The 24472-nt window shown below is 59.0% G+C and overlaps 1 protein-coding gene across 1 annotated transcript in view; it reads left to right on the top strand.

Moving 5' to 3' along the window:
* The window catches only part of SDK2 (sidekick cell adhesion molecule 2), a 247341-nt gene that overhangs the window by 201605 nt on the left and 21264 nt on the right, over positions 1-24472 (top strand). Inside the window, exons 25-38 of the mRNA XM_015235247.3 lie at positions 2435-2672; positions 3460-3575; positions 4208-4397; positions 5649-5747; positions 6727-6921; positions 7992-8193; positions 9039-9142; positions 9686-9756; positions 11024-11159; positions 12772-12828; positions 14158-14259; positions 14425-14540; positions 19553-19739; positions 22057-22194. Coding sequence (XP_015090733.1) covers positions 2435-2672; positions 3460-3575; positions 4208-4397; positions 5649-5747; positions 6727-6921; positions 7992-8193; positions 9039-9142; positions 9686-9756; positions 11024-11159; positions 12772-12828; positions 14158-14259; positions 14425-14540; positions 19553-19739; positions 22057-22194 — 1951 coding nt within the window. The remainder of the gene's footprint in view (positions 1-2434; positions 2673-3459; positions 3576-4207; positions 4398-5648; positions 5748-6726; positions 6922-7991; positions 8194-9038; positions 9143-9685; positions 9757-11023; positions 11160-12771; positions 12829-14157; positions 14260-14424; positions 14541-19552; positions 19740-22056; positions 22195-24472) is intronic.

The raw sequence follows: 24472 nt of genomic DNA, 5'->3' as shown, positions 1-24472 counted from the left end.
TAGCCAAATGAACAAACGCGCCACGTGCGGAGGGGTTAGACAATGCTGTTTATTGGGCATTGCCACGTGCCAAGCATGTTACACTTACTCCTTCCATTTAATCCTCTCAGTAATCCTGCAAAGGACCCTTCACTATCCCAATTTTCAGCTAAGAAAACAGAGGCTCAGAGAGGTTAGGAATTCACCCACAGCCACACAGCTCCTCAAGGTGGTTCTGGGATTCATATGTAAGTTGTCCCACCATGCCAAGTTAGAGTTAAGGGTTGCATTTGAGGTTGAGGGGGAGGTGGGGGAGGGGCTCTCAGACTGTCCCTGCAGATCAAGGTTCCAGGTCGTCATTATCCGCCGCACTCTGCACAAGGTCATAATACTCACGGAGTGAGGGCTTCTTCTGCCAGGCGCTCTTCTGAGTGCTTTCAAAGTTGGTCCTCGAACCCTCTCCATGAGCCTGTGACAGCCAAGGGATCCTGGTCCCCACTTTACAGAAAAGGAAACTGAGTCAGAGAGAGGTCGAACTTCTGGCCCAAGTCCCCCCACATCCTCCCACACCACTGAGTTAACAGCAGGGCTGAGAATCCCAATCCTGGCCCCCCAATCCCCAGCTCAACTCCTGAGCACACGGCTGTCCCACCTTCTGGGGGACAAGAGAGGACATTTCTCCCCCTGGGCATCCCCCAGGACAGCATTTCCCAGCACAGATGCTACAACGTAGCAATCCGAGAGGAGCTCCTAGACAGATAAACGCGGGGACAGCACCACGTAGCCCGGCTCCTTGGGGAATCCGGGGGTGCTGGCTCCAGGAGGAGCCTGCCTGGCTCTGCCTCTCCAGGCCCCTCCGGCCACACAACTCCTTTTTGCTTCCATGGACGCTCTCTTACTAGTTGCATAAAACACAACTTACAAAACGCTGTTCTGTGGGCCGGGGTTGACTGCAAAGTCATTCCTGCCCTTCGCTTACACGGACAGCCTGATGGAGGCTGCTAAGGGCCGTCAGCCCTGGACAGGCGCTGGTTAGTCATTACGATTCCCTCCCAGGAGGCTGGCACCGCCCCGGGCAGAGCTGTCTTTCCGCCCAGCCCAGGGCACCCCGGGCACACGCAGCCTTCTGTCATGTTCGCCTCCCCCAGTCACTGCTTCTCCCCTCAGCTCTGCTCCCCTCTCCCCTCCTGCCTCTCACTTTAAGGTTTTGAAATATTAAAAGGCTAAAAAGTCCGATACCCAGGGGGAGGGTATAGCTCAGTGGTAGAGTGCATGAGGTCCTGGGTTCAATCCCTAGTACCACCACTAAAAAGGAAAAAAACTATGTTTCCTTTTAAAAATAAATAAATAAATAATAAAAAGTCTGATACCCAGAGTGGGGGCTGGAGGGGGAGTAAATGGCAGTGGCTGTGCTGTGCAGGGCCCCCGGCACCTCCAGCCCCACGTAACGGTGCACGGCCCTGTCCCCTCCCTTAGCGGGTCAGGGAGCCTGAACTCGAGGCCGCCTCAAGCTCTCAGGCCCATTGATTGCTGTCTTAATGGCTCTGATCTGCTTCACTGAGTGTCTGTAGAGGGTGAGGCAGAGGCTGAGGAACAGGAGAAAAGTGGGTCAGAATATGGGGAGTCGGTGGGTCACAGGCTCTTTGGAGCCCATGGGAAAGCAGAAGGGGGACAGGTGAGGGCTGAGGGCTCCCTGGTTCTAGCTCTGCCACATTCAGAGGAGAATCCGAAGGCTGGGCCCTCGGCTCACACCTGCTTCATTCAGATCATAGGCTGCCCCCAACATGCACACACCCCCACTGCTTTTCAACACTGCCCAAGTTCATCCAAGTGACCTTGAGCCAGTGACCACAGCCCCACTGCCTAGTCATAAGGAAGGGGAGTGATCTTTTCTCTTCACTGAAACTCAAACCAGAAGGAGGCTGAAAACGCAGCAGGAGAGACTGAGGTTTGCTGCATGGAAGGACTTCCTGACAGTGCTGGGTACCCCATCCATGCTTGAGATGCTGTCTCCGCATGCGTGCTCCTCCAAGGGCCAACATGAGCCGAGACCAGGCGTGTTGTAGGCAATTAAATAAGTCTGTGTCGGCAGCCTGAGTGGGGGAGTTAAGTGGCAGGGACAGCCACAGCCAAAGGTGCTGTGTGTTGGACAGACAAACACCCTTCATGTGGGTCCTCACCAGGGCCGACTCCCCTGGCTGGGTAGTAAATTTGTCACGTGCACAGTCAAGAGTGGATGCTGCCTCTCCTCTGAGCCTGGGGTGGAGAGACAGGGAGGTAGTGGGGCCATCAGAAACACAGGAACACAACCAAGCCTGGGGTGAGAGCGCCTCCCGTGGGTGCCGACGGGTTTGGACAGTGGGCGGGGTAATCCTGAAGGCTCCCTGGAAGAGGCATGAGCCAGGCAGTTGTTCCTGGCCTCCCAGCAGCTTTGCCCACCCCTGTCCTCCTGCAGCCTCTCCCGGAAATGGAATACAACGGGAACCCTGAGTCCGTGGGCTACAAGATCAAGTACAGCCGGGCAGACGGCCACGGCAAGACGCTGAGCCACGTGGTCCAGGACCGCGTGGAGCGGGAGTACACCATCGAAGACCTGGAGGAGTGGACGGAGTACCGCGTCCAGGTGCAGGCCTTCAACGCCATCGGGAGCGGGCCCTGGAGCCAGACGGTGATGGGCAGGACCCGGGAGTCAGGTGCTGCCCTGCCCCCTCATGCCAGCCACCCTGGTCACTGTCCCCTTGCCCGGGGATATCCCCGCCTTTGTCACGCTGTCTGTAGGGCCTTCCCAGAGCACAAAAGCTCAAGTTGTTGTGCAAAAATAGCCCAGGCTAATTTCTCTGTGCTCAGCCTCCTGCCATGTGGCCATATCTCCCAGGACCTGATCCTTCCCAGCACTGCTGCCAAAGTTGGGGGTGGGGAGAAGGGGTTCCCAGGAGGGGCTTCCTGCCTCTGCACCCTCACCTTTAACCCTGACACCCAGTGGTGTCTGTAAAAGCCCAAGATGGGAGGTACGGGATGGGGAGAGGGTGCAGGTTGGGTTAGCTCTTAGAACATTCCGGAAACACAACCACAAGCGGCTCATAGGAGCCCAGCAAGGGGACACCCACCAAACAGGTGCTCCCAGCCTACAGGCAGCCCTCATCCATCTGACGCATGGTTTGCATCTCTGTGGAGTTTTTTCCCTGAAGCCATTTGAATGATGGGTCCCTTCCCACCCAGGGCCCTTCCCAGCCCCTCACTGCTGCGCTGGCAGGAGACACGGCCTCTCCTTAGCCTGCGAGGGGCCAACAGGGAGGCTGATCTGCAACCCAGAGCACCAGCTGCGACACTTCAGAGCCAAAAGGAATCGTCACCGCAGGATAATTGGCTAGCTGGGGGCCGTGTGTGCCCCGGCTCCCTCCCCAGGCCCCCCTCCACCCCCTCCACTGTGGGGTCCTCTCCGGGTCCTGAGGGCCTTCTCTCCGCTCCTTTCTCCCCCAGTCCCATCCTCCGGCCCCACCAACGTGTCTGCGCTGGCCACCACCTCCAGCAGCATGCTGGTGCGCTGGAACGAAGTCCCCGAGGCCGACCGCAATGGGCTGGTACTTGGCTACAAGGTGCGTCCTACATCCAAGGACGGGAGGAGCCTGGAACCCCTGCCCCGACTTCCCCATCTGGGTGCCCTGTCCTCCTGACCCCCTGGGGCCCAGGCCTCTGCCTTCAAGAGTGGACAGACGGGATCTGCCCGATGGCCATCCACCAGTCACCACGGCAACCAGGGAGTCCTCCTTTGGGGGTGGGGAGGCTTCCAGGGAGGGCCTGGGGTCCTTAGAGCAACTCCACCTGCTCCTGGAGGCCACACGGGGTGTCCCAAGCCACAGCTTCAGTTTCCACCATCGTCTGGAATTCCTCCCCACGCTGCACCTACTGCATGGTCCAGCTCCCCGCCTTGGCCTCCCAGCTCCCCCACTACAGGCTGTGTGACCTTGAGTGAATCATACCCCAACTCTGGGCCTGTTTCCCACCTGGATGTTCTCTAAGGAACCTTCCAGCTCTGTGGCTGAGTGCACCTTTGTGTCCCCTCGCCCTCCCTGAGCCCTAGCTTTGCGTTACTCCATGCCGCCTGGGGGCCAAGCCACTCCAAGGAGCCCCAAGTCTGTCCACCTGGTTCCTGGGGAGGAGACACGGGAGATGCTGACAGGGCCAGACCCAAGCCCGAAGCCCTCACCCCTGCCCTGGGCTCTGACAGGTGATGTATAAGGAGAAGGACTCGGACTCCCAGCCCCGGTTCTGGCTGGTGGAAGGGAACTCATCACGCAGCGCCCAGCTCACAGGCTTGGGCAAATATGTGCTCTACGAGGTCCAGGTGCTGGCCTTCACGCGCATCGGGGATGGCAGCCCCAGCCACCCTCCCATCCTGGAGCGGACGCTGGATGACGGTGAGTTCACATCCCGGAGAGCCTGGGGAAGACTGGGAACCGCCCTCCCAGCCAGCCCCTCTGGGTCTCCCTCTGCCCCAAAGGGAACCATGGCCTCAGGCTTCTCCTCGGGGAGGTGGGTCACCGAGGACCACCAACCCCACTGCGAGGGGATGCTAATGACAGACGGCGCGCCCCTAAGGGAGAAATGACGATACAGTTTGACATCTGATTCAGTCTCTTGGCCTCTCCCTGGGACAAGTGTACAGAGAAAGAGAATTTGCATCTGTTTTGATTTCTTGTTCCCCTGGGGCAGGCTCACTCTGAGTGAAGTTCTGTGTGAGGAAAAGTCTTGATTTCTCCTTTGCCAAGCCAACTGGTCCTCTTTGCAAAAGAGTGATGCCAGCCAGGCTCTAGGCGTTCATCTCTGCGGCACAGCTCCCCATCAGAGGCAGGCGGACGGGTCCTTTGCCCTCCTACCTTCTCCCCACACACATCCCCACACACAGCTCACCATAAACATCTGTGGGGACCAGACAAGAGAGCAAAAGGAAGCCCAAACACTGTATGTCTCTGTGTTCTAACGTGATAAATCAAGCTAATGATCTGTTAAATTAAATGTGTTCTATCCTCCTGCCTTGATAAATATACCCTCCTAATGACCTGGAAGGCCAAGTTCAGGTTTAGAAGTCTCAAGCTTCTTGGCTTCTGCACATTCGATTGAGGCAGCTCAGGAAGAGCTGCCCACTAGCTGTCCCCCGACTCTGCCGCCCTGTTCTATGTCCCCCCACCACCTCCTCTGGCCGATACCATTCAGTCTCCAACCATATGCCCAAAACAGCTGCCCCTTGGCCATCCCTCAGTTCAGGGGTGCAAGTCTCCACCCTCAGGAGGGTGGTCCCGGGGAACAGGTCCATGCAGACCCTGGAAGCGTGCTTGGGGCTATATGGGCAGAGAGTTCCAGATCCAAGAATTCCAGAGTGAAGTGTAAAAAGGGAAGTGGTGTGGGCTTGGGGTGGGCACTTCCTTTTGCCCCATGGCTGAAGCCTTGGTCCCTTCTAGTTCCTGCTAAATAATGCATAAACCCCACTGATAGCATCTTCATGTCCAGTATGAGGACATAGTGCCAGGCACAGAGATGCACTCCACAGAAGTTCATGAGCAGAGTGGCCCCTTCCTCTGCGGCCCGCCATGCTGCTCTGCAGGAGCTGGGCTGGTCTTGGGGCCGAGCAGCAGCCACACTGTCACCTGCTTCTCCTTTGTCCTCTCCAGTCCCAGGACCACCCATGGGCATCTTGTTCCCAGAGGTGAGGACCACATCGGTGCGGCTGATCTGGCAGCCTCCCGCTGCCCCCAACGGCATTATTCTTGGTAAGTCTTTACCCTTTCCGTGCCCTGGCTGCGGGGAGAAGGGGGTAAGAGGTGTAAAAGAGACAAAGTCAGTGTTGGCAGGAGGGAGCCTGAGCCAGGACAAGTGTCCACACATCCTCGAGAATGGTTCTGAGTCTGATTTCTCCCATGAGGAATCTCAGTCTGTAAGATTTGCTTGCTGGAGGGCAAGGTCAGGGTTCAGGTCTCTTTAAGGACCACTGGTTAGCTTTATGCCTTCGCATGCTCCTGGTCCCAAGCAGACTGGCCACCTGGTCAACCTAGGCCGCTGTTCCTAAGTGTGGCCAGGTGAGGGCACACTGTCTGATTCAGAGCAGCCACACTTGCAGGTGGGAGACAGGACCTGAGGCACCCAGGAGGGGTGCTGCAGATCGGAAGCATCGTTTCATATTCAGGGTTCCCCCCATAACACACACACACACACACACACACACACACAGCGTCACAGGAGAAGACTCACAGGGTTGAAATCAGCAGCCGTGTGGACTTGAGCAAGTCAGCTTCCCTCCCCGGCCTCAGCCCCTCACGTGTAAATTGGGGGATCAGACCACTGTCAGTCCTGTCACCCTGCAGTGCCTGCCCCCAGCCAAAGCCACGCCTCTGGAGACAGAGTGGAGGGAGGAGGGTAAACGCTTTGGACTTAGAAAGACCTGGGCTGGAATTCCAGCTCAGTCACTTCCTGGCAGGTGGTCTGGCCTCTCCAAGCCTTAGTTTCCTCTCCTGGGGCTGGGGCAGGGGGCGGTGTCGCAGACCCTATGTAATGCATGCCCCCCATGGTCACATTCTCCAGGCAGCAACTGAGGACATGAGAGTGACCCAGAGGGCTCCAAGCAGGCAAACCACAGCCAAGGTGGCCCAAGGGCAGACACTGTGGTGGCTGAGAAAGGAATGACCCTTTCTTGGGGCCCTGGAGGCAGCTTGGCCCTCTTCCCAATGCGACCCGTTTCCTCCTGCCCCGCAGCTTACCAGATCACGCACCGGCTCAACGCCACCACGGCCAACACTGCCACAGTGGAGGTGCTCGCTCCCAGCGCCCGCCAGTACACGGCCACCAGCCTTAAGCCAGAGTCTGTCTACCTGTTCCGCATCACGGCCCAGACCCGCAAGGGCTGGGGAGAGGCCGCCGAGGCCCTGGTGGTGACCACCGAGAAGAGAGGTGATGGCCCACTGGGGCTGGGGAAGCCTGGGAGGCCAGCAAGGGGACACTCACAGCCAACCCAGGCACTCAGGTCCTCTCCTGGTACACGGCTTGGGGTTGGGAAGTCTCATTGCCCCGGTCTGGAATGGAAAGGGGGCTCAAATCTCTGATGTCAAGGTCAGGAAGGGCTCCAGCAGACTTCCAGAGCTGGGCTGGAAGTTCCCTTCCCAAGGACCCAGCCCTGCCCCAGCTACTGGTTTTCCAAAGGGCAGACTGATGAGACCAGTTCCTTCCTCTCCCCCAACCCCTCGACAAAGCCCATATCCGGTTGGGTGGAGGATGGGGCCACAGCCTGCAGCCCTGGCTGCCACCACCCTGAGCCGGCTTCCCACCCAAGGTTGGGTTCCGTAGAAGCAGCCCCAGATCCCTAGGACCTGATTTATTAGACAGAAAAGCAGTGGTTCTCAACCAGGGCTGCATTGACCCCCCTCCCAGGGGACATCGGGCAAAGTCTGGAGACATTTGGTTATCAGGGCGAGAAGGGAGGTGCTCCTGGCAGCTGGTGGGTCAAGATCAGGGTGCTGCTACACATCCTACGACGCACAGGACAGGCCCGCGCGATAAAGACTCATCCGCCCCAGATGCCACAGCGCTGAGACTGAGACTCCCCGGGGCATAAGGAAATGAGAAGGGGCCGAGCACAGGCAGGGGACAAGGCCAGGTCCCACCGAGGGGAACGGGGGCTCAGGCCCACACCATCGGGGACATCGCATAGGTCCCATCTGAGCACCATGCAGACAGGGGCCAAGGAACTGGGATGTTCTGACTGCTCACTTCAGCCCTGGGCTGGGGCTGCCCTCGGGGGATGTAAATTCCCAGGCACCTGGGCCTCCAGCAGCCTGAGGACAGGAGCCTGTGGCTCGGTGACCAGCATCCACAGGCAAACTGTTGGGACCTGTGTGCTTGGAAATGGGAAGGGGCAGGGGTCGCCAGACCTGCGCTCAGAGCACCGCCCTCCCTTCCCTGAGAAAGCGCATCTCCCCCACCTCCATCACTGGCTCACCTGCTCCTCCCCCCCCCGCCGACAGACCGCCCGCAGCCCCCCAGCAAGCCGGTGGTGCAGCAGGAGGACGTGAAGGCACGCAGCGTGTTGCTGTCCTGGGAGCCGGGGAGCGACGGCCTCTCCCCCGTGCGCTACTACACCATCCAGACCTGCGAGCTGCCCAGCGGCAGGTGGGCGCTGCACTCGGCCTCCGTGAGCCACAACGCCTCCTCCTTCGTCGTGGACAGGTGAGGCCCTGTCTGTCCGCCAGCATCTTCGCTCCAGGCCCTCCCAGCCCCGGCAGCACTAGCATCGGAGGGGCTCCTGAGAACGCCTGCAGCCTGCCCACCCCTCCATCGCTTCCACAGCCTGCATCTCCAGCCATGCGCATCCCCTGCAGCTCTGTCCTAACCTCCCTCCCCACTCTCTCTGGAGCCTTGTTAGGGCTGCCTTTTAATTATCCGTTTCTGGAGCCTAGAAGCCCCTCTTCACAGAAGCCTTGCCGCTCTTCATTAGCGATTCATCCCAGCCAGGCGGCGTCTCCCTCTCCGTCTTTAATAAGGGAGGGGAGCTTCCCTCCGAAATTCTGGCTTCAATTTCATTCCTACTGGGATGTATTTTTTATACTCCGGTTGACGTGACTGAGTGCGTTGGGCCATACTTTCCTCCTCGCCACCCCCAACCCTAAATAAATCAAAAAGGAAGACATTTGCCTGGAGACGAGATGAGGCTGATGGAGATGAAGACCTGGTTAACTCTTGAGAACCTCGGCCCTTCCTGAATTTACTAAATTGAGGAAAGAGATGGCCATTCTCGGGGAGGAGTCAGCTCCGAGGGGGTGTTACTGACGCTGTCCTACCTGCGTGCCCCTCCGAGGTGGAAAATGTGTGGACATTTCCACTTGGGGACCTATTGCTGGAGCTAAGGGTGAGGCCACACCCCAAGCTGGCATGGTCTAAGGCCCGGTCTGGCCCTAGTTTGTTGCCTTTGTAGCAGATTGTCTTTCTGAGCCTCGATGTTCCTGTCTGAGTAATGGATCAGCACCAGGCTGTTAGGGGATAGCTCCGTTCATCAAACCTGATTCCCCCTACAGGCTCAAGCCCTTCACGTCCTACAAGTTCCGAGTGAAGGCGACCAATGACATCGGGGACAGCGAGTTCAGCGAGGAGTCGGAACCACTGACCACCCTGCAGGCTGGTCAGTGACCTCTGCTTGGGTCTCCTTCTCTTGGTCCCTGGGTGCTTCCTGGGCCACTGGGCATTCTCTTCTAGGGGAGGGGCCTCCAAAGATGGGAGGGCCACCCAGCCTGCTGGGCTCTTTATCTGGCTCTCTGGGTAGAGTCCCAAGGAGGATTGGGCCGGAGAGGCCTTTGCCATGGGCTCAGGCACCCACCCCCAGCCTGGCATCCTCATGTGTTTCTTCTCTGATGTCCTCCAAGCTCGTGGCCGACACCAGAGAACCTCCGTGGGAGTGGGAGAGGCCTCGGCAGTGGCAATGGAGGCGGCCCGTGGCTCTTGGGCAGAGAGGAGGGCTCTGGGTCCTTGGCTTTGGGCCAGGGTCAGGGTCTCAGCCCCCCACACTGGCTCTTGGTTCTGCAGAAGCTGAGACATGAAGAGTGGCTTTGGCAGGAGCTGCCCTACACTCCAGTGTCTGCAGAATCTGGTCCCCGGGGCCTCCCGGGGCCTAAGTCCCCTCCCCCTCCCCTCCCCCCAGAGCTCACCTGTCTGCCTCTCTCCCCAGCCCCGGACGAAGCACCCACCATCCTCTCAGTGACACCCCATACCACCACCTCCGTGCTGATCCGATGGCAGGTACGGCCTGGCGAGCAGGGAGGGGCCCATGTTGCGTGAGGACTCAGACACAGTCTGTGCGGGGACCAGAAAGCCAACAGCCCCACCAGGGCTGGGACATGGTACACACGTGTGCAGGCACGCACACTCGCACACACACACAGGCGCATACTCATACATCTATACATTCCTCGTTCTACTCCCAGATAATCAGATCTGTGGACAAGGACCCAGACTCAGGGTGGTGACAAGAATGGCCCCAGGTCCCTCAGCTGCTAAGTGGCAGGGCCAGGGTCAGCTCCCTGAGATCGGGAGAATCCTTGGCTGGGGAAGCACGTGGGCTTTCGGGGCCCCCAGCATCTCCGTGAAACCTGTCCCCACGGTGAGTGAAGGGTTCCCGTCAGAGACCACACACAGGTCTGCGTGCCTTGCACCCGGACAGGGCTTCTGTCCCGTCCCCACGAGCAGGAACCCTGGAAGAGAAAACAGGAGGGGCCCCCAACCCCTGCCAAGGCCTCACCTGAGGATAGTCCTTTAAGTGAGAATGACCCAGTACAGCAGGGAACCGGGCAGAGGCTGGAGCAGAGCAGGGCCGTTGTGACCAAGCGGGCAGGGAGGTGCCAGCTGCAGCCCGGGATGCAATTCAGGAGCTACTAAACAGCTGAACCGTTTCAGCAGTTTTTTTAAAGGAGGTGTCATAAAAAGTAGTTTCCACCACCTCCAGAAGCCTGTTCTCCACCTCATCTAAGGATGGGCGCAGAAAGCCATGGAGGAGAAGATAAAGACACAGGAGGGAACGGCCCACGAAGACACACTCACCCTTGTCCTTGCTGAAAAGCAGGGAGAGGACTCTCCCTGATTCCCTGATTCCTGGGAAACTCCAGGAAATGTTGGCCAGGGTGGGGCTGGCGATTGTGGAAGGAAGTTTCTAGACCAGGAACAGCTCTTTGACATGAGCTCTGCACCCGGAGTCGTGCTCAGGGCCCCAGTGATGCTGTGTGACCTTGGGGAAGTTCCTGACCATCTCTGAGCCTTACATTCCTGCTCTGGACCGTGGAGCTGGTGTGGGGATTCCTGTCCTGCCCTGCCTCACAGGGAATGCTGCAGGGATGGAATAACCTCATTGGAAAATGCTTTGTAAAGTTAAAATGCTCCATGCCATTTTGATTCCCTTTCCTGGGGAAGACACAGTCCCTACTCGGCGACTGCGGGAGGCAGGATGGGGAGGGAGGGATGCGTAGCGGGGGTCCAGCCTGGCTGGGCCCCAGCACTGCTCCCTTCCCTGCAGCCACCTGCGGAGGACAAAATCAACGGCATCCTCCTGGGCTTCCGGATCCGGTACCGGGAGCTGCTGTACGAGGGGCTGAGAGGCTTCACACTGCGTGGCATCAACAACCCGGGGGCCAAGTGGGCAGAGCTTACCCGTGAGTGACAGTGGCGGGCGTCGCAGGTTCATGGGCGGCGCGCGCACTCCCCTCCCTGCCCGAAAGCGCTCAGCCTCCCGGACTCTCTAACCTGAAACCCTGCCACCCTCCCCGATGTGTGCTTCCCACCCCGTCCCGCTCCGTCACCAGAGCTGGTGGTCACTGAACACCTTCTAGGCCCCCAGACACTCGGGGGACAGCAGTGAACAAGACAGATGGGGTCCCTGCCCTCTCGGAGCTTGCAGGCTGGAGGAAGAGCCAGGCACTTAGCAGAAAAGCCTGATTACATAGGTGTCCAAGACCGTTGGCATGACCGCTGAGGAGGGTGTATTCGGGAGAGCCTAAAGCCAGTGTCAGAAAAGCCTTCCCTGGGGCTGGCTGAGGTGCTGACACCGATGGATGATTCCAAGTGAACCAGTCCAAAGAAGCGGAGGTGGGGAGCCAGCATGTGCAAAGGGCCTGAGGTGGGAAGGACCAAAAGCCGAGCCTGGTCATGTTCCAAGGGCAGCACAAGGTCTGGCCCCTCTGGTTCCTCAGGGAGGTGACAGTCCTGCCCCAGGGTGCTTGGAGCCCAGCCCACCTCTGCAGCAGGAAGGAAACATCGAAAAGCTGAGTAGAAATCCCAGAGAGGGTCGTGAGCAAGGGAATGACATGTTGGACTTTTGGGTTAGGATGGTTACTTTGGTGTCTTGAGGGCGATGACTGCTGATGGGGTCCAGAGGCAGGTAGGGGCCCAGTTAGAGGCTAATGCAGTGACGTGGGTAAGAGCATGCGGCTGGAGCCACGGCAGAAGGCTTGGGATGGAGTTGAGGGAGGGGGTGTTATGTGGACTCCCCAGCTGGTTCATGCTGGGGAGGGAGAGGCTAGGGTAGCGGGGAAAGGGAGGAGTCCGGTGGATTTGGGTACGCAGCTGGGTGATGGAACCAAAACAGAAATGAATGGAAGAGGAGGAGCAATCTAAGATCCTCTCCGTTTTGTTTTTCCTCCCATAATTCTCTTAAACCGCCTGTGCCTTGTCTCCCAGCGAGTATTAGCAGACAACAAAATGATTGAATGCGTGGCAAGGGAAAATTAATAGAAAAATTCAGAAGTAGCTGATCCAACAGCTTGCGTTATTTTTTTTTCTTATTTTTTGGCAGACATGTGCTTGTGGTTGTGATTTTATAGGCTTGTGTATAATACAGTCATATTTCCTGGTAGTAAAATGGTTTCTGGTTCATATGAGGAAATTAACGACACCACTATATCATGGTGGTTCTCCAGCAACCTAGCCCTAGGCAGGGGAGCCAGCTGGGACTAGAGGGCTCCCCAGAGCCGTCCCCCCGGGGATGCTGGGCTCCCAGGGGCTCCTGGCACCCTGGGACCTGCAGCCAGTGCACACCAGGGCGGGGGCAGCAGCACTCTGCTGGGAGCTGCCTCCTTCTCCCCCGCTCCCACCCTGGCCCCTAACTCTCTGTCAGAAACCTGGAAGCTCTTTCCCTCTGCCTGTGTGTTGCCAGGCCCCCCTCCCTCCCCTCCCACCCCCGTCATCGGGGTCTTCGTGGGGCGGGGGTGTGTGTACTAACCTCTGTCTGCTGTCTCCCTCTGGCCCCTCCGCCTCCCCCACCCTTAGCCATGTACTCCATGCGGAACCTGAGCCGGCCCAGCCTCACGCAGTACGAGCTGGACAGTAAGTGTCCCTGCACGGCGGCTCCCCGACGGGGCCCACGCCTTCCGCAGGGAGGGGAGTGGGGCCTCCGCGGACGCCTGGCCACGGCTGAGCGGTGCACCCAGGACCGCCCTGAGCACACGTGGCTTTCCGGACACACACAGAAAAGCCGGGGGCCACCAGGGGAGGTCCGCTCTAGCCACCACCCGTCAGCGCGGAATAGAGGCGGCGTCTCTGGACTTGTGCTCCCGGTTGGGGGAGGGGTTTCGGGGGACAGTGGCAGGAGGTGCACAGTGGGAGCTGGATGGGCAGGGGTCCACATGGCTGCCGCCCCGTCTCGTCCCATCAAAGGCACTTGTCCACCCAGCTCTGTTCTTCAAGCTGAGTTCCTCCCTGGAGTGAGCAGCCCCTGTCTTCCCTCCAGGGATGGGAAATGGCCCTCCCCGGTGCCTGCCCCAAGGTCTAGCTCTTTTCCTCACGTCCCAGAGGATGTTAGGTTCTCCCTGCGGCCCGGAGCTCTGGGCAGGGGGCCTCCCCTTAGGAACAGAGTTTAACTGAATCGCCCTCGCTCCTTCCTTCCTCCACCCACGGCCCTCACGGGCTGCAGCACCAGGGCGCTTAGGGTGACTCGCCCACCCCCACGCCACGTGAAGGGAAGGACTTCCACCTGGGGAGGGGGACATGGGGAGGGGCACAGGGAGCAGCGGGAGAGCCTTTCAGCCACCGCCCCCAAGAGGGACAGCAACTCCCACCCAGGGTATCGGGGGCTGTCTTCCTGCAGCTGCTCCCCGAGCCACCCAGCACCCCAAACTGAGCAAAAACAGGGTTTCTTAGCCCAAAATTCGCATCTAAGAAGCCACGTCTCTTTAGGGCTGAGTTCCCCCTCCCTCCCATCACCCATGTTAAGAGCTGGTTGATGGAGGCTTGGATCGGGGGGGGGGGTGGGGCAGGGGAGCTGGGAACTTTAAGCACCTGTGACCAGTGTGCCCAGGACAGTCAGTGAAGGAGTGACCTGTGACCCGGTGTGCCCAGGACAGTTTCGGTTCATCCCAGTTGTCCCAGCATGAATATTAACAGTACGCTTTTTAGTCTCAAAAGTGTCCAGTGTGGTCACACTTGGCCAGGATGCCAACCCGTGTCGTTTTGTGTCCGGATTCCCAGGGACGAGGCAGACAGCACCCCTCCCCCGCACTCCGGCTGCCCCACCGCGTACCTGTTCTTTCCTGAACCTTCACACAGGGGCCTAGAATCGCAGGGGTGCAACATCACAGCCTCCACCCTCCACGCTGCCTCCGTCTGCTACAGGGACAGTGACCTCTGTGTGTCTCTCCCCTCCCCACCCCACCCCAGACCTGAACAAGCACCGGCGCTACGAGATACGGATGAGCGTGTACAACGCCGTGGGCGAGGGGCCCTCAAGCGCCCCCCAGGAGGTCTTTGTCGGGGAGGCAGGTGAGTACCCATGCCTCCCCTTCCAGCCCCAGCACACCTTTCCCACCTCCCCCACTGAGAAGCCCAGCGGGAGGGGTTACGGGAGCCGAGGTCCCCACCCCACCGCAGCCCATCTCCTCCTCCCTGAGGTCCACGCACACACTCATCACCCCTTACGCCCTCCAGTGCCCACAGCAGCGCCCCGCAACGTGGCCGTCCATGGCGCCACGGCCACACAGCTGGATGTGACATGGGAGCCACCCCCGCCAGAAAGCCAGAATGGAGACATCCAAGGCTACAAGGTACAGGCGCTCCGGCAGAGAATAGGGTCCAGGGGGACACAGGGCCAGGTGAGGGGCTGGGGATGACCCAGGGGCGGTAGGTGGGAGAGGTCCCGCATCTACACCTGCTGCCTTGGCTGTCTGCACCCAGTCCACTGAAATACTACGCAGCTGGGGCACCACTACACCCACCCTCTCTCCTGTCCTCAGGGCAGACTCATCCCATAGACACTCAGGCCACACGCCATCCCTGGATGCCACACCCCCAGCCCCAGCCTGCTGACTCCTGATGCCAGCATAAGACCCCTCAAAGTGGCTATTAGGCCAACTCTAATTACAATATTGATGCTAACTGAGCAGCCCATTAGCAAAGGACCACCAGCTAGGTCTTGGAAATCTTGGAAATTATTTCTAGATTTGTCTCTAATATTCGCAAAGCCCTTAAGAACGCCTTAATTTTCTTGAAAGCCCGGTAAAGCTGATAGATTCTAAATATTTGTGCCCATTGTACAGATGAGGAAACTGAGGCCCAGGTGAGTGGTTCAACAAGGTCCCCAAAAAAGCAAGTAGCAGAGAGTCAGACTCTAGGTCTGCCAGCCCTCACCCTGTGAGGGGTGGAGAGGAAGCACTGGGCACACAACCACTAGAGGAGGTGGCAGAAATAATAATAATATAATGTGTCTCCTTGGTTGGACACACAGCCTGTGGCCGTGTTTGAGGCTTGCCTCCTGGACCAGCATCCAGCACCACTCTGATTCCTGGTGGTCGTCTGTTATTCCAGAGAGTAGCCCAGGGCAGTGGCCAGGTGGGGAAGGTGGGAAGGGGGCGAGCCACACGGAGCTTCATGGTTTACCTGGCTGAGCCCTCGTCTCACAGGCAGAAACTGAGTTTCCGAAGCGGTAAGGGCCTTGCCTGGGGCCACACAGCTTGTTAATACCAGAGACCCCGTTGCAGACAGAATCCAGTAAAGAGTCTGGTTCCGTGTGGGGTGAAGGAGGCGGGAGAGAGAAGGAAGGGCATCTTGCCAAGGATGCTCTAAAGATGAATAATGCTCCTGAGTCCTCACCCAGGAGCGCCAGCTGGGAAAACTAAATATTGCACCCCTAGCATATGCATTCCCCCCGGGGAAGGAGAAGTAGCCAGGCGGGTCCTGCACCAGTTTGGCAGCCACCAGACTGGTGAGGTGTGGACGTCTCCAGTTAATGTGCGGTCCCAGGAAATGTGTGGAAGCCAGACACCGTACATCACACAGCGGATGCCCACGTGCTCAGGGAAACATCACCACCCGCCAAGGACACTGACGGAGGAAATGGAATTGCTGCCTCCCAGACGTGCACTGACGTGCACGGGCATTAACCTTCACGTTAACGATGTGCTAACACCGCCAGCCAGTGGTCGCTCTGGGTTGAGCTGTGACATCCCAGCAGCCAGCCCTGCAGTGACGCGTGTTTATTGAGTAGCTCCTTTGCGCCCCGCGGTGTCCTTGGTGCTGGGAATAAAGCAGCGAGCAGAGACAACGTGAGCGTAAACTGCAGGGGAGGAAGACCAGCGACGTACACAGCAAAGAGCACCTGTAGGTGGTGGTGAATGAAGCAGGCAAAGGAGCAGGTTTGGGATGTAAATAAGGTCATTGGAGAGAACTTCATGAGAAACTACCATGTGAGCAAAAATGAAGGCACATGAATCACCCGGATCTGGGAGGTGAGCATCCCAGGAGGCGGGGAAAGAAGAGCAAAGAGCCGGAGTCAGCGGGTGCTCGGCACGCACAAAGCCCAGCAAGGAGCGCCGTGTGTCCTGGAGTGAGGGGGCCAGCGCGACGGGAGGCAGGTCCGAGCAGTGACGGCGCGTCGCCTGGAGTCCTCGAGGGCTTTGGCTGAATGAGATGCCAGCCACGGAGGGCTCGGGGCAGAAGAGGGACAAGGGCGACTTGGGTTTTTAAAGGCTTGTGTGGCTACCCTGCTGAGAGTAGTCTGAAGCGGGGAAAGTGTGAAACCGTGCGGGGGCGGCTGTATAATCCAGGTGAGTCGTGGTGGTGGTTTAGACCAAGCAGGAGCAGAGGCGGGAAGCGTTTGCCCTCCGGTCCCATTTGAAGCAGAGAGCTGGTAGCATTTGCCGATGAACTGAATGTGGAATGTGGGAAAAGCAGAAGCAACTGGAGGATGGAGCCTCCAGTTACAGGGCAGGAGGAGGAGGCAGTGGAAGGAGGAGGCTCGGAGGGAGAGCTGGAGTCGGTCCGAGATGTCTGCTGGCCGTCCAAGGGGAGACACCAAAGGGAGGGGGACATATGGGTGTGTAGGCCAAGAGAGAGGGGTGAGTAGTGGGGTCCTCGGCATCTAAATGGTATCAAAAGCCTAGAGAGTAGGCATGGGTAGATAGAAAACACCAGAAGTCTGAAAACTGAGCCCTCGGACCAAACAGTGTGATCAAAGTCTCGGACCCACATGAGGAAGAAGCTTCCAGAAGGAGAGAGGAAGCAGGTGTGCCAGCTACTACTGAGAGCTCGAGCAAGATGAAATCTAGAAAGTGATTATTCAGGGATGGGCAGACGACAGCCCTTGGGCCTTGTCCAGGCCCCCCCCCCGCGCTTGTTTTGTAAATAAAGTTTTATTGGAACACAGCCACGGACATTTGTTTACAAACTGCCTCTGGCTACTTTCAAGTGACAGCGGCAGAGTTGGAGAACTGCAACGAGACCGCATGGCCTGCAAAGCCTAAAACATTCTCACCCGGCCCTTTACAGAGGAGTTTGCCAAGCCCAGATTGTTACACTAACCAGGTGAGGGTGGCAAGAGCTGGAGGTAGGGGGTGCCTGCTTGGAGGGGATTCGAGAAAGCATGAGGGGAGGCGGCAAGTACTGACATCCCTTTTGAGGAGTTTTGCTTTAAAGAGAAGAAACAAAATGGGGTGGAAGCCGGAAAAAAATGATCAACAGAGGTGGTCTTAGAGGGGAAACATAACTGGTGTGTGCGCCAATGAAAGTGATTCTGGAAAGAAGGAAAGTTTGGTGATGCAGGAAAGGGAGGAGGCTGTGGTGGGTGATGTCCTGAAGGAGGTGAGAGGGGCTGGGGTTTAGTGCCTGAATGCGGGGGAGCCTCAGTAGGGAGCTGGCAGCTCAGCCACAGTGGCAGGAGGGAGGCGGAGGGCAGGAACACAGGGCGGGAGGTGGTACAGGTGGCAAAGGGAGCTGGTGGAGCCTCGTGGGACGGCTTCAGGGGCTCAGGGAAGGGTCCTCAGCTAGGAGTGAGGGCGGGGAGGGAGGGGAGGTGGGGGAGGGAGCTGTGAAACTGTGGTGTAGGTGACTGTGGGGAGTGGACTGGTCCAGTGTAGCATGGTGGCCAGGCCACTCGAAGCTGTGCTGGTGAACTGAAAGTGTGGCTTTCCTCCAGTGACAGCCAGCTGTGTGGCCTGTGGGCGTGGGCCTGATGTAACTGAGGCTGAAGTTCCGCCCGTTGTCTGTGATGAGGCCGGAAGGGGCAGGGAATTGGGAGCTAGAAGGGGGTGATTATGACAGTTCACTTGTCCACCTGCTTCTGTCCATGTCAGGAGCTTATCCATTAGCAGAAATTTATTGAGCCCCAGCGGGGTGCCAGGCGTGATTCTACATGCTTAAGACGCAAGGGAGCCAAACTGACCGAGATGTGGGCCCTCTGTGGGGTGTTTTCTAGCAGACACCCAGCTGCCCATCGGCCTGAACTGCCACTCGGCCATGTGCCCTTTGGGGCTGGGGTCAGGGCTCAGCCCCTTGTGCCGTTTGCACAAATGTCAGTTAATCACCATCTAACAATGGTTTGTTGGATTGGGTACACACGGGTAAGACCCACCTGCTGAGGGTGCCTACTTCTGTACGTATGGTGGCCCTGGGTCCCCGACCCCAATCCTCCACACGTGCCAGGCGGGGACACTTGCATTAGCTCTTTCTCACTTCTATGAGCTTTCTACAGGCAAGTTGAGAAATGAAGCCAATAGCGTGCAGAAACCCACTTGGCCGGCAGGTGGCGCCATGTGCCCTCTCATCCTCCGCGGCCGGGGGCTGGCGGCTTTCCGGAGGCCTGGGATTCAGAGTTCTAGAACTAGTGAAGGACCTGCTGCTTCGCTGACGATGCGTCAGCCCCCGATGGATATGAAGTATAGTCGTTCCTCAGAATCTGTCGCGATTGGTTCCAGGGCCCGCCGTGGATAATACCAAAATACGTGGTGGATGCACAAGTCCCATGGGGACCCTCCTCCGTTTCCGCGGTTCAGTATCCGTGGGTTCAGCCAGCCACGGACCCTGGTGTACTGTATGTATCCAGTTGAAGAAAATCCACGTAGAAGTGGCTCCGTGCAGTTCAAACCCGTGTTGCTCAAGAGTCAGCTGTAACTGAAAGCACCTGCCATGCTCCTGGACTAAACCCTTCGGCAGTGTCTTTGTGCTTCACTCTTTACGACCTTTGCTCCTCTCATTGGTCCTGGGAGGTGGGTGTCCTGAACGCCACTATACAGACGACAAAACTGCAGCTCAGGGAAGTCAGCTGGCTGGCCAAGGGGATGGTGCCCTGGGGTCAGCCCCGGGCCAGCCTGCCTCTGCAGAGGGCTGTACAAACTCGTGCGCTGGTGAGTCACCGGGGGCCTTGTCAACCTGCAGAGGCTGACTCTTAGTTGGGGTGGATCTGCCCCCACGGCACTTACCCTCCTGCCTCTGGTTCCTGCGGAAGAGAGTCGGCTTAGTCCTGCAGTGACGGTGTTCTGAGGGCCGACGCGCCAGTGCTGTGCCAAACCCTGCAGACACTGCGGTGAATGGATGCACGGGCTCTGTGCCCTCGTGGGGTTTACAATCTAGCAGGGACTGAAGTATTAGCTGAAAAGGAAGGTTCTGGAAGAGTTTCTATAACAGCTCTTAGATACTTCTATACTATTGCCTGGGCGACTCACACCTGTTGTGCAGCTGTGTGGATGGTAAGAAAGGAGGTGTCTCTGAGCCCCGGAGGCAGCCGGGGGCTGGAGGGAAGCCGGGTGACCATCCCCCTCACTCCCGCCAACACCTGTGCCCACAGATTTATTTCTGGGAGGCCCAGCGGCGGAACCTCACGGAGCGGGTGAAGACGCTGTTCCTGGCAGAGAACAGTGTCAAACTCAAGAACCTGACCGGCTACACTGCCTACATGGTCAGCGTGGCAGCCTTCAACGCCGCGGGGGACGGGCCTCGGAGCACCGCGACCCGGGGCCAGACCCAGCAAGCAGGTGGGGAGGGGCTGGAGGGGCGGGGCGCGGAGGGGAGGGGATGGGGGAGGGCCCGCCTGGCGTCTAGGCTCTTGGGGGAGTGGAGGCAACTGAGAGATCCGGGCCGCATCCCCAGGCCCCATGGGATGCCCTCCAGAGTAGGAGAGCAGCGCCCACCAAGAGGGGCTCAGGAGAGAGGCACTGTCTCCATAAAGCCTTGGAGAGAGCCCCTAGGGCTCGCCCTCGCTTCCCGCCCACCCCCGCCCCCATCCCCCCCTTCCTCAGGTAGCCCCCCTCGCAGATGGCCAGTCCCCACCCAGCCAGCCTCCTCCTACCGCCTGCCACGTTCCCACCTGACTTTCTTATTTCCCCCAGCTTTGTTCATTCCCCCAGGATATATTCAGTATCTTCCAGGGGCCCGCACTAGATCTGGGGACACATCAGTGGATGAGGCTGACAAGGTCCCCATGCTGGGGAGGGAGACAGATCATAAACAAGTATCTAGATGACTTAACCTCGGGGCAGTGGGTACGAGTTGTCCAAGGACGGAGGCAGGGAGTGGACAGATGGCGCTGGATAGGTTTGCCCACAGAGGCCTCCCTGAGCGGGTGACATCTGAGCTGAAACTGAGTGAGAAGAGGCCAGCTGTGGGACATTCTGGAGGAGGCGCGTTCCGGGCAGAGGGACCAGCAGGTGCAAAGGCCTGGAGGCTGGAGGGGATTAGAGAACAGGGAGAAAGCCAGGTGGCTTGAAAGAAAATGGGCAAGAGGCAGGTGGTAGAGGGTCTGGGAGCCTTGGAAGGAAGTTTGGGATTAATTCTGAGCAGGATGGGGAGCGGCGTGGGGCTAGCAGTCTGGTCTGTGTTTTTAGAAGCTCGCTCGGGCTGCTGTCCAGAGGACAGGCGATGGAGGGCAGGGGAGAGGAGGTAGGCAGGGAGGCCACTGAGGCAGCTGGACGGGAGGGCAAGGCAGAGGAGAGGGTGGTGGCGAGACTCCTGCAGCCACTTCTCAGGCAGTATTACACGTGATCCTTCTGAAAGCCCCAAGGACACACAGGGCAGGAGTTCCCCCTTTTCACATTGAGCCAGGATGGCCCAGGAGGTGACGCTTGTCACCCAGGGTCCCCTCGCTGGTCAGTAGGGGAGGAGAGGTTGGAGCCAGGATGTCCAGCTCGTCCTGGGCTGTCTTCACGGCACCAGTCCCCGTCTTTGCCCACCATGGAGTTTTCGCCTCATGGATTTGCATACAAGCCTTTTGTCCTCACGTCCCTGAAGCATCTCTTCCAACCTGCTGCTTCCTATTCTGTAAATGACCTTGCTCTTAAGGAGAGAGCAAGACCGCACGGAGTCAGTTCCTAAGTACTGTCCTCTCTGGGGACAGGCTCTGGCTCCAGGGAACCTTTCCTCCCACTGGCTCCCGAGGGTCTGTCTGTCTCCTTCCGACCACTCTCTGTCAGTGTCATCGGCCGGATGTGAGCCCCTGGGAGCCTGGACACTTCCGTCAGCAGGACAAAGTGTCCTGTCTCATGTCCTGCTAGCAGAGGGGAGGAAGGAAGGGCCTCCAGAGCTGGTCTCCCTCCTTCAAAGGCAGCTCACTGACACTGCCTGCCGGAGCTGGAGCGGAAGCCGGTCTGGATTAGCTCCGGCTTGGTGGGGGGCGGCCCCCGACAATAACAGCCCGGTCAGCCCGCCTGCCCGGAGCCACTCGGGACGCTATGGAATGGATGCTTCCTTCCCTTCCTCTCCGGCCTCCCCCTCAGACCTCCTCATCCCCCATGTTTCCCGGGTCGCTCCAGATTCTAGGCCAAGAAAGTATCTCTTTCAGAGCGTTGACCATTCCTGGGTCCTCCAGGCAGCGTGGTCTCTTGGAGATAATGCCTGGGGCCCCGGGGACGAGAGCAAGGCCACGTCCACTGCAGTCCTGGCAGGTTGTTTAGTGTCCAGCTGATGCTCTGACACCCACACACCCCCTGTCGCCTCCATTAGGGAAGCCAGGACATGACCCATCCCCACAGTGACCCTGGGGACACAATACAAGCATGTCCTGGGCTCTTGGCCAGGGCTCAGGGCCACTCAGCAGGAGGAAGCCTGAGTTCTCCGACTTTAGGGGAAAGAAAGTCCCCTTTTTTCCCAATACTTGGACCCTGACTGGAAAGCGAGTGTTACGACCTCAGCAGGGGAGAGGAGCGGGTCCGAGGCCTCCAGCGAGCCCTCCGGCCCTCTCTTACACGAAGCCCTGCTCTCCTGCTCTTCCTGGGCCCCCGCTAGTTCCTGAGAACCAAACTCGGCTTTGAACGTCCAGGAAGGAGGAAACAAAACCCCTCTGCTGTCCCCCCGCAGCCCCCAGTGCTCCCAGCTCGGTCAAGTTCAGTGAGCTGACCACCACCTCAGTGAACGTGTCCTGGGAGGCCCCACGGTTCCCCAACGGCGTCCTGGAGGGCTACCGGCTGGTGTACGAGCCCTGCACCCCCGTGGACGGTGAGTGGGACCCTCCCCCCAGGCGCGACTCCCTGGTCCTGCCCTGTGCGTGGCGTCGCTGTGGCGAGCCCCTCCCAGCTTTTACACCGGGAGACTGAGGCCCAGGCGAGGGAAGGGGCGTGGCCAGTTCTCCCCATCAGTGTGTTGAAGTGGGGGGGGGAGGAAGGAAACCCGAGCAAAACGTAGGGTCCCAAGATGGAGCATTAATGACGGGGAGCCCCGATGGTCCTGCCCTGTGTGTGACCCACAACCTAGGTGCTCAGCCTTACTCCAGGTTAGTCTCTGCCTTTCGTGGGCTCAGGAACCCCTTTGAGAATCTGCTGAAAGCCTTGGAGCCTCTCCCCAGGAAGATGCACAAGTCCGGGGGGAGCCACTGCACCCCTGCTGCCCTCCGGGAGTCTCTGCTTGCGACCCTGGCTCTGCAGGTTGCCTTCCCCTTGCCCCGAGCCCTGTTCATGTGAGCTGTCCTCAGAGCGCCCCGCAGCCCTGCCCACCCCTCCGCCTGCCTGGGACCCTGCCCGACTGCCTCCCAGGCTCCCCGGGGAGCTGCCCCACCTCGGCTGAAGTCACTGCTATTAATTGAGAGGCAGGAAGGAGGCCGGGCACCTGGTTGCCTGTGTCCTGTTCCAGAACCCAGTGAGGCCTTGGGGGTGTGGCTGGCCTACCAGGGGGCACCCTGATGGCTGGAAGTGACCGCCTCTAGGGTCACCCCTCCCCAACAGTGGAGCCTGACCAGAACAAGGGGCGGGGCCCTGGGAAGGCCGAGGTGGCCAGCAGTTCCGGGTCAGCCGAGGGGACAATGGCCCTCAGTCTTCCTGCCGCCGCCTGCACGCCAGCCGCTCACTGGAGAGCAGCGCTGTGTGCCGGGAGACCGAGGGGGCGCTGGGCCCAGGAGGGGATGTGGTCAGGCTCAGGGCCTGCCTCTCCCCCAGAAGGAAGGCCGGGGAGGACAGAGGTCACGGGGATGAGATGCAGGGGATGGGGCAGGATCTTGCTGCAGTGACCGGGGACACCACACCTGGAGAGGCACGATCACTTTGCCTTTCGGGTCCTCAGTCCAGCGGTGTCTGGACCACACGGCTGACTCCGGGCCCTTACAGATTCCTGTCTAGCCTGTGACAGCCCAGCTAATAGGGCCATCCAGCCTGGGTTCAGCTAGGCGATGCCCAGCTAGGCCGGCACTGCGTCTGTGCCCCCGTGCGTGCCTCAGCCCTGGGTTCCGGTCAGCAGCAAACAGGTCTCCGCTAGGAGGCAGCGCCCCCTGCTTCCCCGTAGGGAAAACCAAGTCCCGAGCAGTTGGGGAGTTTGCACAGAAAAGTCAGGGGGCAGGTACCCAGGGCTGCTGTCCTGGGTCCCGAGGCACATCCCCTCGTGGCCCGGCAGGCACCTTTTTCCTCCTGGAAGCACCTCTTGAACGCCCACTGTTCTGTCACTCAGGGCCCCAACCCCATGCCAGGGGCTGTGGTTTTATTTAACCTGGAAACATGTAGCCTCGGCCACTGTTACCCTCACTCAGTAGAACTGGAGCCAGGCTGCAGGCCATGCCCACCGACTCCTGGGCATCGGGGTCGGAGCCCAGCCTGCTGGATGCAGAGCCCGTCTCCCAGGGGTGACCGGCATGCTCAGTGGACAAGGGAGATGAAACCCAGTCCCGGCCCTCAGGGAGGATTTGGGAGTTTGGGGGGTTGGGGGTTGTTTGGGGGGATTTTTTTTTTGCTTTGGGGGGTGTGGGGGTATAATTAGGGTTATTTATTTATTTAATGGAGGTCCTAGGGTTTGAACGCAGGGCCTTGTGCACGCTGGGTGTGCGCCCTACCACTGAGCTCTTCCCTCCCCCGACAGGGAGGATTTTGCCTTGTGGGGCACAGAGCGCAAACCCTCCCCTCCTGAGAGCCATGCAGGACTCCCCTCTCGTTGCCGTGATCTGGGGTGCTGTAGCATCCTCACTTTTGCCCTAAAGAGCCTGGCGGGTGCCGCTGGTGGAGGGCCGGGAGTGAGCTCCAGCCCGTCATCGGCACCAGAGGAAGGAGGGAGACCAGGCGGAGCTGAGCTTGTCCTGGGCTGTGAGGGTGGCTGCAAGTGTGTCCCCTCCAACTCCGCACTGTGGCATCTTTACAGACACACTTCCTGAAAGGTGATCCTTGGAGTTTGAGTTCTATAGGATGGGACGTAGGGGACCAAAAACAGAGGGTGAGATATGTCTGGGGTACAATGGTTACATTAAACACGATGGTGAGGCTTTTTTTCCCTCCAGATGCTAAAGGCCCCTGCAGTTATA

Source organism: Vicugna pacos, chromosome 16 (genome assembly GCF_048564905.1).
Source record: "Vicugna pacos chromosome 16, VicPac4, whole genome shotgun sequence".
In the NCBI taxonomy this organism is placed as follows: domain Eukaryota; kingdom Metazoa; phylum Chordata; class Mammalia; order Artiodactyla; family Camelidae; genus Vicugna; species Vicugna pacos.
Note: the sequence above shows the minus strand (reverse complement) of the source record. Positions and strands in the feature narration are given on the sequence as shown.